This window comes from Ictidomys tridecemlineatus, chromosome 10, assembly GCF_052094955.1.
Source record: "Ictidomys tridecemlineatus isolate mIctTri1 chromosome 10, mIctTri1.hap1, whole genome shotgun sequence".
NCBI classification, from domain to species: Eukaryota; Metazoa; Chordata; class Mammalia; order Rodentia; family Sciuridae; genus Ictidomys; species Ictidomys tridecemlineatus.
In genome coordinates, this window is record NC_135486.1 from 34,381,125 (window position 1) to 34,394,457 (window position 13,333).

A 13,333-nucleotide genomic window follows, 5' to 3' on the forward strand; every position below is an offset into this window, starting at 1 on the left:
TCCCATCTCTGATGCGATGCTGGCCCTATTAGGGAGCTCATCAGGAAGAGCCTTCCCGAGCAAAAGAGGGGAACTTAATAAAATGGAATCCAGCCTTATGTACCAGTGCGAAACAACCAAGAAATGCTCCCAGCACCCAGATGCAGCGTGGTTGTGAGACCTGGCTAAGGACAACATTAGTGTGTGTCTGGGTGTCAAAATTTAGCACAGTCGCTACCTCAATGATGGAACAGGGCAAATGAAACCCCCACACGGTCCAGGCGCACGATGTAATTACCTTCTGTTGCTGATTTGGCGTGTGTGCGTGTGTGTGTGTGTGTGTGTGTGTGTGTGTGTGTGTGTGTACGAACATATGGCCTGATCAGCAATCTGTAATTAGGCCTCGGGGAACAACCTACTCATTGTGGTTTGGGGCCATTAGCCACTTAAATAATGACATCTGTCATAATTTTCATACCTCATCTTGTCCTAGATCTTGTTTCCAAACTATAATAAAAAAAAGTCTAAGTTTCTTACGACAAAACCAATCCAATTTTTAACAGCTCTAGTCTCCATCATGATAGAGTGCTTTAGAGTTCAAGAATACCTAAAAATATTTATTGAGTGCTTCCCATGTGCCTGGCATCATAAAAAATAGTTCTTTACAAATAGCATAAATCACTGAGCCCACACAAGAACTCTGTGAAATAAATACTGTTATTCTTCCCACTAAACACACTGAAACCAAGGCACTGGGGAGTTCGATCACTCACTACTAGAAGAGGACAGAACTGGAATCCGTGTTGAGGTCTCTTGGACATCTGTGCTTCTGTTGCTCTCATTCAATGTAGTGGCCGTGTGTCCCTTGACTGGTAATGTACTCATAATATATGGTAATGGTGGGAGGAAGGTTGGACAATGTAGATTTGTATCAAGAGCCAAAATAAGACAAATAGGACATCTATCCAATGTAGTGATTTTCCACTTGGAGGAAAATTTTCTTATTTCAGGGAACATTTAGAAATGTGTGGGGTCATTTTGTTTTTTACATCGACCTGTTACATCCAGGGGCTTCTGGGATGCTCCATGTCCTGCTGTGTGCAAAATGGTGCTAGACAAGAAGGCCTTGTCTAGCCCCAAATGTCAGATAGCACTAGGAACCACTGGTGGAGTGGAACGTGAAGTTGGCATGCCGTATCTGTAGATTCTGCATTTGGGGATTCAGGCCAGCTACAAATAGAAAAATATTCAAAAAAGAAATAGTGTCTCTACTGAACACACACACTCTTTTTTTTCTTGACATTAGTTCCTTAAAAATATAGTAAAACAACTGGTTACTTAGTATTGACATTGTATTAGGTATCATAAGCAATCTAGGGATGAGTTAAAGTATACAAAAGGATGGGTTGTGTGCAAATATTATGACATTTTATATAGGGAACTTAAACATCCTTAGATTTTGGCATTGGTAGGGGGGTCTTAGAACCAATCCCCCCAAGGACACTGAGGGACAACTATAATTTAAAGTGATATTATTATAAAACCCAGACGTGGCAGGCTCAAATACCTTCAGGGATCAGTTAGGAATTGAGGAGAACCTGTTCCATTTTACAAAATCCAAACTCAAATCTTCAAAACACACTATGGAACAACAATCATCTCAGTGCCTTGTTTGGCCAGTTTGGGTCCCCAGTAAGAGGCCTTTTAGCTAAGGTTTTTTCTGATCTGGAAATACATTTGCAATATATTAAGTGGGGGAACACCTACCAATCTGTATGATCCTATGTTTTTAAAAGATTGTATATGTATTTGTACATATTTTCACCTACATATACGGGGTACATGTATGTGAAAATGTGTAGGAAAAAAATTGGATGCATATGAAATAGGATGATTTCATAAAATGTCTGTGGTGATTTTATAAAATGTTTTGCTCATGAATATCTTTAATATTTAGCTACAAATATATATAAGTTGTATAATTCTTCATAAATTAAGTAGGAGAAGAGCCTTAAGAAATTAAAATCATTGTGGGCTTGGGCCATAGCTTAGTTGGTAGAGTGCTTGCCTCGAGTGTACAAGGCACTGAGTTCAATCCCTAGCACCAGTACCACCAAAAAAAGAAAGAAAGAAAGAAAGAAATTAAAATCATCAAGTTCATTATGGTAGCATAGCCCTGGTGACACACTGGCTGCCCCCTTTGCTGGGCTCCTTACCATGACCAGAGTGTGCTGAGGTCAGGTGTCCTACAGGAAGAATGGAGAAGCCCTGATGATAACCAGGTGACCATGTGGTGCTTTCTGGCACTGCAGTGGTGGGTGCTGGGACCCATATAGTAGGGTTCCATCATAAGGGTCCCATCATCCCCAGCCAGGAGCCTTCTCCCACTTAAGACATTCTCATTCCCCCACCCCCACCTCACATACTGAATTTATATAAAACGAAGAATTCATGTCTGCATTCTGACTCCACCTTTGTAAGTCAAACTAAATAGAATTCTTTGGGAGTGACATGTTAGTGGCATTTGCTCATTTAAATAAAAAGCAAATGGTAGACAGGGTCTTTTGTGAGAAGTGTCTATGATTGATTATGGAGGATGGTGAGCAAATACGAGGATAAATAGGGCACGTGTTGCTCATCTTTTGACCTCCCTCCAAAGAAGGTCATCCCCAAGGATTAGGTGGTTGTTGTGTGAAAGGTGTCAGGGAGATGGCATTATCTTCTCTGGAGACTTCCAGTGACCAGAGCTCATAAGGCATGGAAAAGCAATGATGGCAAATCTTGCACACTCCCTGTCCCCACCATTATTTTTTTTCTCTCTCTGGACTCCCAGGGCATGTTTTGATCCTCAGAAGCCTCAGTGTGAGGACTACAAATAAAAGCTCAGTCTTTTTTAATTGCCCTTTGCACTTGGAAACCCTGATTGAGAAAATAACCATTCATAGCAGCCAAAAGTTTTTTTTTAAGGTTTAGGGTCTGCAGCAAGAAGATTGGGTGGGCTCAGAGCCCCATCTCAGTGCTCAATAAATATCATTTCAAGGGCTTTAAACTGATTCTTTTCTTTGCTTCTAAAAAACTCCACATTCAACAATAAGTGGATGGAATTCATACACTGGTGCTTTAAAATAAATGCACTTGTGAGCGTGTGACAGCTTCCGCAATCCTAAAGCCCACACTGAAGCTGCGTGGTGTGTGAATGCATAAGCCTGATGGTGTCCGAGCCTGGGTGTGTACACTTAAGATCTGGACTTCTTCAAAGATTCTATACCGGTGTTCTTTGCTCAGGAAGAACCCCATTTGCTTCTGGTTAAGGCTGTCCAGGAGCAGAGCACTCAGATTGGATGTAGGCTTTGGACCCAGAGTTCAAAGTCAGGCCTGATCACTTTCCAGGCCTCTGACCTTAAACACCACCCATCTCTCTGCATCTCCTTTGATTGCAATAAAATAATGGTAATTACGCTTCTCTCATAACATTGCTATCCAAAATTGGGAAGGTGGAGGGTGTGCCGGGCAGTGGCTGGCACCGAGGGTGAGTGGCTATTAGGTACTAACATTAATACACCTATTTTGCGCATTCAAAACCTGAAATCTGGGGAGAGGAAGGCAAATGGCCCTCAAGCAGCCAAGTTTGCCTGAGGGGAATTTGGCATAAAGCCCAAGAGTCCTGACCACTTCCTTGCCCGACCCCTGCAGGTCTCCAGGAACAGTTCCCCCCAGATCTCTTCCTGCTTGCCCTGGAAAAAGTCTGAGCCCCATTCACACCAGCAGCAGCTCAGCCAGAAGCTCATCATGCTGACAGAGTGAGTGAGCCCAAGAAGAACCGGAGCAGGGCTTCCACCAGGCTCACTGGTGTAGCTGGCCACCCAGCGTACACACCCTTCCTGGCTGCCCTAGCCATGTTGTCCAGAGGCAAAAGGATCTGCCCTGAAGCCCCCAACAATGCCCGCTATCTGCTTCCATGTGGGGAAGGGCTACCTTTTGCAGCTGTTGACATCACTGCCATCTCTGACTTTCACCCTTCTCCTTTCCCAACAGAGAGATGAAGCTGTGGCATGGCTTAGTGATTGCAGTGTTGTCCCTCTTCCTCCAGATCTGTCTCCTCATGGCCCTCAATTACCTGCTCAGCAGGAACATAGGTAACTGGCTTTGTCCCCCTGCCCCTCCCAGTCGCCCTAGGAGATTAATCCTGTAGAGGATGAGACCCCTTGGGAGCTATCACTTGAAAACCTACTTGAGGACCCAATGACCAGATCCCTGGCACGGCTTACCCTTCACCACCCTGCATCCGGGCAATCCCCTCTCTGACCTCACCTTTTACCCAACCTATTTCTCACTGGGAATGATAGTCCAGGCTCCTCCCACACCCGGACCCTCTGTCTGGAGACCAGCTTCCATGTGCTTGGGGAAGAGGGCTCACTTACCTTAAGCCTAATGAGTTTTGTCATCATGCTGAAGGACTGGATGTGAAAAATGGCCTTAAATTGCAACAGAAGGAAAGATAATTAGACTGAGACATGAGTTGAAATTCTTAAAATGATCTACAGAAGAATGTAGGTAGAGAATCTCTGTTATGAAAAAGCTTTACTATTAGGAAAAGTAATGGTGCTTTGGCTAAGGTAGGCTATGAGGCAGAATGATATTCTGAGGATTTTTCCAGAAAAGAAAGTCTAGGCTTCTCCACTGAATCATTCATTTGTTTGCTCATTCATCCATGTGACAGATATTTATTGAGCATCTCAGGCGCTGTCTAAGCCCAAACTATATGAAACATAACAAATTACAAATTCCTATCCCCTGGAATTTGTGGTCCATGGGACAAAAACAAGATAAACAAATCACACACATGTACGTTAGGTGAAGATAAATCCTGGGGAGGAAGCAAGGCAAGAAGCTAGGAGCTGAGAAGGGACCAGTGTCCCTAAGGTGCTGACATCTGAGTATAAATTTGTAGGAAATGAGGAATGAGCTACTCCTGCAAAGGCTGGGACAGAAGCATGTCGGGCACACTCTGGCAAGAGCCAAGAGGCTGCAGGAGCAGGGATGGAGAGGAAGGGCAGTGAGGCCACAGAGGGTCTCAGAGCCACTGTGGGGTTTGAAGCACAGCAGAGCTGAGATTTGAAGGGATCTTGGAAGGGTCTCCCTTTGAGGGTTCAGAGGACTTAATTCAAGAGCAGACATCACTAATTCAGTTTTCTTTTGCTTTCAACCTGACCCTCTCCCCTCCAGCCCACCAGAGTGAACGGATACTGAAAGAAGCCAGACTCCAGGTCCGGGAGCCTAGTTCTGCTCCCCATCCTTTCCCTGTGGCCAAAGAGACTTGGAAAGAGTCTGCTCCCCAATACAGGCGTGAGTAGGAGGCAGGGGAGAACTTGTCCTGAAGCTTACTGTGCTGTGTCTGGACATGCAGGAGCATCTCTGCAGCAACCCATGTTCATCCCTGCCACCCAAATTTCCAGCCTGAGGATCCCTCACACAGACTCCGAGCAGGCCTCACCAGCCTGCCTTTTTCAAATAGTTACCCATCCTATTTGAAAAGAGAGAAAGACCCCTGGGGGTTCGTGTGGGTCTCAGTCCAGTCTTGTGTGAATGATGGATTACAGGGACCTGGGGGCTGGCTCCTCTCTTTCTAAGGCTATGGCCTCTTCTGCTGAGCCAGCTAATAGTGGAGCCAAGATTCTGACTGCCTCTGCCTGCCTTCAGCCATGGTGGTCACTGGACATCATACCACCTGGCCAGTCCATTGGCTGCTTCTAGAAGCTGGCTCCTTCATATTCCCCATGGGGACACTTCATCCTGGGCTGAGACTGCCTGGGTATCTGGGAATTTGAATGAATGCAAGTCTTGGTGACAATTCCTTCACTAGACCCAGGAGCACCACCCATCACCCTGTTGTTTTTGTGCTCAGGTCTTATTTTATTTCTTTCTATTTTTCCTTCTCCTCCTCCTTTCTTCCCCCTGTGCTGTGGCTGGAACCCAGGGCCTTGCATATGCACCTGCTGGGCTTGCACTCTACCACCAAGCTCCACCTAAGCCCCACCCTCTGTTTTTTTTTTTATCTCAAGGGCTGGGAGACCCAATAGGTCACTATCCATCCACAAGGTGGAAACTGCCACTTCAGCAGCCCCGCTGGGGCCCACTCACCAGAGATTCCAGAGATTGCACTTTTTCCATGGGTTTATCTCTGGATTGGTTTGCGTTTTGCTCAGTCCCTCTGATCTTATCTTTTCAGATGAGATCATGGGAACCAGAAGGTGCCACTAGGGCCTTCAGAGTTTTGGCAGAATAGAGGAAATGCTGGCCTCACCCTGACCTCTGGCCTCAGAGTGTCCTCCGAGCCTGGCCAGAATCAGACTGTTTGCCTAGCAGGGACCTCGGCAATCACTGTGTAGCCCTCTGGCTTTGCAGAGGACAAATTTCAGGGCACAAAAGAGATACAACCTGTCTAGAGCTGGTGATAGCTTTGGACTGGAACCTGTGGCTGGGACCGGGCCATGCTGCCGCGGTACAACCCTGCTGATTTCTTTTCTGGCAGACAGTCCTGCCTAGGCACGGGCAAGCTTTATTAGTTTTAGATGAGCTGACGGAGCAGCAGTACCTGGACTCCTGGGCAGGAAGCTGCTGCCTACTATTGGCTTCTTACCCACCACCCACCCTGTCCCTGTTTCCCCTTCTTTCTCTTTTGGGGCTCGGCTTCTTTGCATTGCTGCTTCTGCCTCTGCTGTTGTCTCAGTCTCCCTTCCATTGTCACTCCCCTCTCCTAACACTCCCCAACTTTCTTTGGAGGAGGAATCATTTCTATTTCTCCCCAGATGAGAGCAACACGTCCTCAGACAGCTCCATCAGCTCGGTCAGCTTGAACGACCCTGCCACTTTGCCTTCCACCTTCCAGGTACTGAGATTCCTAGTAATGTGCACTCCTCCATAGGTAACCTAGGGTCCCTGTAAAACTGGGAGCTCTGGACACCCCAGCTGTTGAGGCGGGAGCAAGAAAGGAGGGCTGAGTGAGTCCTCAGAGCGTCCCTGGGTGAGGGTGGTCGGGCTTCTGCCCACAGCCCCATATTAGCATGGATCCACCAAATAAAGGGAGTGTGAGCAGACCATAAAAGTGGAAGTGCTAATAGGAAACCTCTCACTGGGACCCTTTAAAGCTACTGAGTCCTGACCTCACTTGAATCAAGTGTCTGCATTTCCCTGTCATCCATCGCCTCCCACCTGCTCATCCTAATTTAGCCCATTCCCTGAAGACATACAGAACACAGTCACTGGAAACCCTCCTCGTGGCCCTTGCCCTGCTCTCAGACAGCTACCTGGATCCATCCGGGTCCTTTCCCACCAAGCTTTGAGCAGCTTCTTTGGGCTCAAGTTCCCTCTGAGGGTCTGACCTCCTCCAAACAGGGTAGAAACCTTGACCCGTGTGTTTCTGTTGTCTTCCTCAGGCCATCAAGGATGTGAATTACACACCAGTGGTCTTTTCAGCCCCTGAATCTGTCCTGGACTATGAGAACATCAAGGAAGCTACAGATTATGTCAATGTCAATCCTGAAAAACCCAAGCCCAAAATCTGGACTTCTGTGAATGCTTCTTTCATGGATCCAGTGGAATACACTCAAGTGGCTGTGTGAATTCTAGGTGTTTTTTTTTTAATAGGGTGAGATTCTCTATGTATTCTTGCATTCATTTTGTAGCAGAATTCCTTCCATTAAAAATAAGGCAGCTGGGCGTGGTGGCACACGCCTGTAATCCCAGTGGTTTGGGATGCCTGAGGCGGGAGAATCACTAGGTCAAAGTCAGCCTCAGCAACTTAGCAAGGCCCTAATCAACTTAGTGAGACCCTGTCTCAAAATAAATAATTAAAAGGGCTGGGAATGTGGCTCAGTGGTAAAGTACCCCTGGGTTCATTCCCCAATACACACACACATACAAAAAGCAGAGTAGGGGTAAATAGGAAATAGGACTATGTCCTAGAAAGAAATACCCAGATCAGATATTAGGAAGATCTTCCAGGTAAGGTATGAAAACAGTGGAGTCCATCAGTAGCGAAAGCAGTGAGGTCTTTTTTTAATCAGCTGTAATGAAATTCTGCTTGGCAATTTTATGGTTAAATGACTTCCCTTTGAGCTCTTTAATTATTCACAATAAACAACTTCTTAAAAACTTTAAATAAAATTATAACCAACAGTTTCTCTTTTCCTCTTGCCTAGCCCTGCATGTTGTCCCTTTTAACATTAATATATTTTGCTGGGTAATCTTGCTTCCCCCTCAACATTTCATATAATTCATTTAGAAAGCCTACTGTCAATCAACCTGTGAATTTGCTGGGTTTTTTTTTTTAATAATAATCAAAAGCTTACAAATAGAATCCTAGTCAATACCACTTAGATCATCATTGGATATCCCAAGGAAAATCTTCCAGAATTTAACCTAATCAAAGTCAATATCCATTTGGGTGTTTTTTTTTTTTTAACCAATTAGAAATAAAAAGGTTCTTTCTTGACTTGATTAAGAATAGCTTATTTGAAACCATCAGATAACATGACATTTAACTATCAGGTCCTAAACATAGTCCCATTGAGTCCAGAACAAAGTAAGACTGTCCACAAACTTGCTATTTCTTTATTTAACATTGCTCTAGACATTATAATCAGCAAAACAAAATAGTTAACAAGCTGGGCACAGTGGCCCAACGCCTGCAGTCCCAGCTCTTCAGGGGGCTGAGGTAGGATCATTTCAGTCTATGAATTTGAGACCTCATCTCAAAACAGACAGACGGACAGACAGACAAGAGCTATTACTACTGGAATGGAGGATAAATGTGTCATTGTTTGTAGATATCCTAGTCCAAGAAAAGCACAGGAACTTCAATGCTTTAAAATTAATTATGTTCAGGGCTGGGGCTGGGGCTCAGTGGCAGTGCACTTGTCTAGCATGTGTGAGGCACTGGGTTTGAACCTCAGTACCACATAAAAATAAATAAATAAGTAAATAAATAAATGTATTGTGTGTATCTACAACCAAAAATGTATTTGAAAAAATTATGTTCAGTAATCAGTGACTAAATAATACACATTTTCCCCCAATAGCTAATTTAGACATAAAATGGGAAAAAAAAATTGCTTATGCTGGGTATGGTGGCACATGCCAATAATCCCAGCTACTCAGAAAGCTGAGGTAGAAGGATTACAAATTCAAGGCCATTCTGGCCAATTTAGTGGGACCCTGTCTCAAAATAAAAAAAATAAAAAGGGTGGGCATGTGGATCAGTGGTAGAATGCCCTGGTACTACTAAGAGGGAAAAAAAAAATTCACAATAGCTTAAAAAAAAATTGAAACCCTAGGAATACTCCCAGCCAAATCTGAATCCAGATCAGTGATGGGCAGTTCCTAGGAAGACCAATCTGTTAGCCATGCTCCATCTCTGCAGGATGTAAATGCCCTTCCTAGTTCTGATGCTGTGTGCAGCTGGCCCTCTTCACTTCCCAGTTCCTCTTCCCCAAGATGATCTGTAGGGATGATTCTGATTTGGGTTTCTGGGGCTGGAAAATTTTGCCAGTCTGTTTACCCTTCATCTGTAGCTCTCACTGTTGTTTCTCCCCTTGAAAGCTTTACCTCATGGAGAAAAAAAGATTCTGCTGATTAGAGAGACAGGATGAGGGATAATCATTAACCATGATAGCAACACTGCCCTTTCATCAAGAAATGAAGCTTAGTCGGTGCAGGGCACATGCCTGTAATCACAGTGACTTTGAAAGCTGAGGCAGGAGGATCGCAAGTTTGAGACTAGTTTCAGAAACTTAGCGAGACCATCAGCAATTTAGCAAGACCCTGTCTCAAAATAAAAAAGGCTGGGGATGTAGCTCAGTGGTAAAGCACCCCTGGGTCCAATCCCTAGTTCCCAAGTACAAAAAAAAAAAAAAAAAAAGAAGGAGGAGGAGGAGGAGAAGAAAGAAAGAAAGAAAAATAGAAATGACACTCTACTTCTTGCTGTTGTCTTTTAAAAGAAAAAAAATCATCAAACTTGTGCTGAAGAGGCTCAGATAAGTTATAGGGCACCCAAGAGAGATTGACAGTTTTGTTTCCACACTAGGAGAGGGACACCTGGGCTAGCAGGCAGAATGCTTGCTTTCTACAGAATTCTGGAACCGAGAGGAGAAAATACAAATCAAAGACTTGAATTAACTAGATTAAGTTACCAGAGAGCAGCTTGGGAGATTGATTCTGGTCGCCAAAATACCTATTATGCCTCTATTGAAAAGGCATTTGCTAAAGATGTTGCAAATCAATTAGCCACTGAAGCTGTGCAGATTTTTGGAGGCTCTGGATTTAATACAGAATATCCTGTACAAAAAGTAATGAGGGATACCAAGATCTATCAGATTTATTAAGGTACTGTACAAATTCAAAGGATTATTATAACTTGTGAACATGTTAGCAGGTATAAAAATGAAGAGTCTGCTATAGAAACGTGGTTAATCATTGAATAGTTAGAATATGACCCATTATTTATGCTTCAGAAAAGAGAAAGGGCTTTAAAATTTGTCCAGTGAAAATAAATATAAGTATTCTTATATAAATTTATATCATTGATTTTAATGTTAGTTTGCACTGTTGTTTAACAACTATATAATGTCCCTTTTTTCAAATAGATTTGATTTCATTAAAATTATGTGTTGTCAGCTGTCTGTGGTGGTGCACACCTATAATCCAAGCTACCTAGGAGGCTGAGGCAAGTAGATCACAAGTTTGAGGCTAGCCTGGGCAACAGTGATTTAAATTAAAATAATTTTTTTAAAAGGGTGGGGAATATAGGTTGACTTGCCCTGCCTAGCATGTGTGAGGCACTGGGTTCAGTCCCTAGTATTGTGGAGCAAATATGTTGTCCTTTTTTATTACTTTACTTGAATTATATCAGCCTAGAAAATTATTATTTGTCATTCCGATGTCTTAAAGAAGCAGATATACCTTAGAATTTTATTATTTTCAAGTGATATAAAATTGCGCTTATTATGAACTCAAATATACCAAAATTTACATAAAGAAAATATTGTAGGATCTGGATAACATCAGACAACTTGCCAGTGACTTTGTGGGTTTAATGGTATTATTATAAGAGTTTACAATTTGAAATGCACGTGGCTTTCAGTTCTGCACAGTAATAGTCAAAATTTTGATACTCATACTTTTCCACTGTACAACTATGAGAAATTTCTTGAAAATCTTTTTATTTTAATGCTGACCTTACGTTTCACTTGCCTTATTTAAATCAATAAAACTTGCTCTAAATTATTTTTATATGGCTCTGTTGGTCTCTAGGTAATCTTTGGCCTATTGTGTACAATCTTATTCATGTGCATGCATTTTGAAAGGGGACTTAAATAAAATTATCTGTTCAGTGCTAAAAAACAAAACAAAACAACATGAAGATTTGATCATCTGGAACCATCAGGGAGGGGTGAAGGCATCTATGGCCTAGCTGGGGCAGGCAAGAAAGAGCCAGAGAATGTGTACAAAATAACATGTAACAAAGCAGAATTAACACAGAGCAATAAAACCAGAACCTGTCCGTGTTATACAGATCTGAGGAAAGGAATGACTGGGTGGACTTAATCAGAGAAACCACCCCGAGAGAGGCAATTTCCAACCTCAGTTTAGAAAGAAGGGTAGAAAGTCAATCAAAAGGAGAAGAGGCAGAAGCAAGACCTGCCCCAGTGCAGGCTCTCTCTACAAGATCTTGAGAGACTGACCTGAGCTGAACCTGATAGGGAAATGTCCTCCTGGGCTCAGAGTGTGCTGGGATGCTCAGGGGCAGGGAGTGGATGTCAGGGAGACCAGGCACCATAGGCTGTAGAATGGCGCAGATCATCTAAGGTCCCTGATGAAGTCTGCTTCGAAAGAATGACACTTTATAGCAAGTCTATCTTGGAGGATAACATCAAGTCCCATCCTGCTTGCATATCAGGTACAGGAATTCTTGGAGAGTGCTATTTAAAAAATCAAGTTCAAAGTGTGACTCTACCAAATGAACTCCATGGGTTGATGACGTCTCAGATGCTCTGATAAAAGGAAGGCCAATTTTACCTCCCAAGGAGTTTCAGCAAATAAACTGATGATGGCCAATAATTTAAATTACCATAGTTCCCCCTTATCTTTAGGGGATACTTCCAAGACCCCTGGTGGACACCTCAAATCTTGGATACTACCTGACCCTCTTTATACTATGTTTTTCCTGTACATAAATTAGGCATAAGAAGAAATCAACAACAACTACTAGTAAAATAGAACAATTATAACAGTAAGCTAATAAAAATTATGTGAAAGTGGTCTTTCATGCGTATGATACTGTGACAATCTGATAATCAGAACAGCTACTAAGTGATTAACATATATGTAGCTCATATGGCATAGATCTGAAGGACAAAGATGATGCAGGGAGAAGAGAACAAGATGGTGTGAGACTTGAATTATATCATGACACTACTTCATGACACTATTCTGAATGGCATGCAATTTAAAACTTATGAATTATTTCTTTTTGTAATTTTCCATTTAATATTTCCAGACCATAGTTAACCACAGGTTACTAAAAGGCTGAAATTAAAATGGTGAATAAAGGAGGACTACTGTAATTAATCCTCAAAATTACTGCCAGACACATTGCAAGCAATAAAATAGCCTTTATGACATTTCTAGGACACTCTAAGTCCTTAGAGGTTCATCTGCCTAAATCTGTACTCCTAGTGTCTGCATAAGTGATCACCCTTTGAGGAGCATAGTTTCCAGTTCAAAGGAAGTCACGTTCTCTCATGTTCCATGTCATTAGAACCTCCAGGAAATAATTATGCTGTTCCATTCTGGGTTCCTCCATGAGTGAGGAATCCAGATAAAAATCTCCCCAAGGGCTGGGCATGTGGCTCAAACGGTGGCGCACTCGCCTGGTATGCATGCGGCCCGGGTTGGATCCTCAGCACCTCATACAAACAAAGATGTTGTGTCCGCCGAAAACTAAAAAATAAATAAAAATTCTCTCTCTCTCTCTCTCTCTCTCTCTCTCTCTCTCTCTCTCTCTCTCTAAAAAAGAAATCTCCCCAAAAATTTCTGATAAGATCCAAAGAAGATGATTTTCTGTTGGTAAACACTAGATGGTGAATTATGTGCCAATAATAAGCTGGGAATATAGACCACTGCAAATGTGACCTACTTCAGTGGACTCTTATTCTAAGGGAGCAGGCATCCAAATGTCCACCATGGGAGTTGCAGAATAATACCATCAGTGTTTTATTAGCCAACCTGACCTACTTGAGCAAGGAGGTATTTTATGCTCAATGTCCATGGGATTTTTTATTTTTATTTGTGTTTT

The 13,333-nt window shown here is 42.9% G+C and overlaps 1 protein-coding gene across 1 annotated transcript; it reads left to right on the forward strand.

Moving 5' to 3' along the window:
- Positions 1-3,676: 3,676 nt before the first annotated feature.
- Positions 3,677-9,081, forward strand: Rhex (regulator of hemoglobinization and erythroid cell expansion). The gene is made up of 5 exons (XM_040278035.2): positions 3,677-3,779; positions 4,015-4,115; positions 5,206-5,325; positions 6,789-6,868; positions 7,416-9,081. The coding sequence occupies exons 1-5, from the start codon at positions 3,769-3,771 to the stop codon at positions 7,599-7,601; spliced, it is 498 nt and encodes a 165-aa protein (XP_040133969.1). The 5' UTR covers positions 3,677-3,768; the 3' UTR covers positions 7,602-9,081.
- Positions 9,082-13,333: the final 4,252 nt, after the last annotated feature.

Excerpts from the sequence above, each read along its gene's own strand:
- Rhex (XM_040278035.2), top strand. Across the intron at positions 4,116-5,205 it reads CCTGCTCAGCAGGAACATAG|CCCACCAGAGTGAACGGATA; the intron begins GTAACTGGCTTT and ends TCTCCCCTCCAG. Across the intron at positions 6,869-7,415 it reads CTTTGCCTTCCACCTTCCAG|GCCATCAAGGATGTGAATTA; the intron begins GTACTGAGATTC and ends TGTCTTCCTCAG.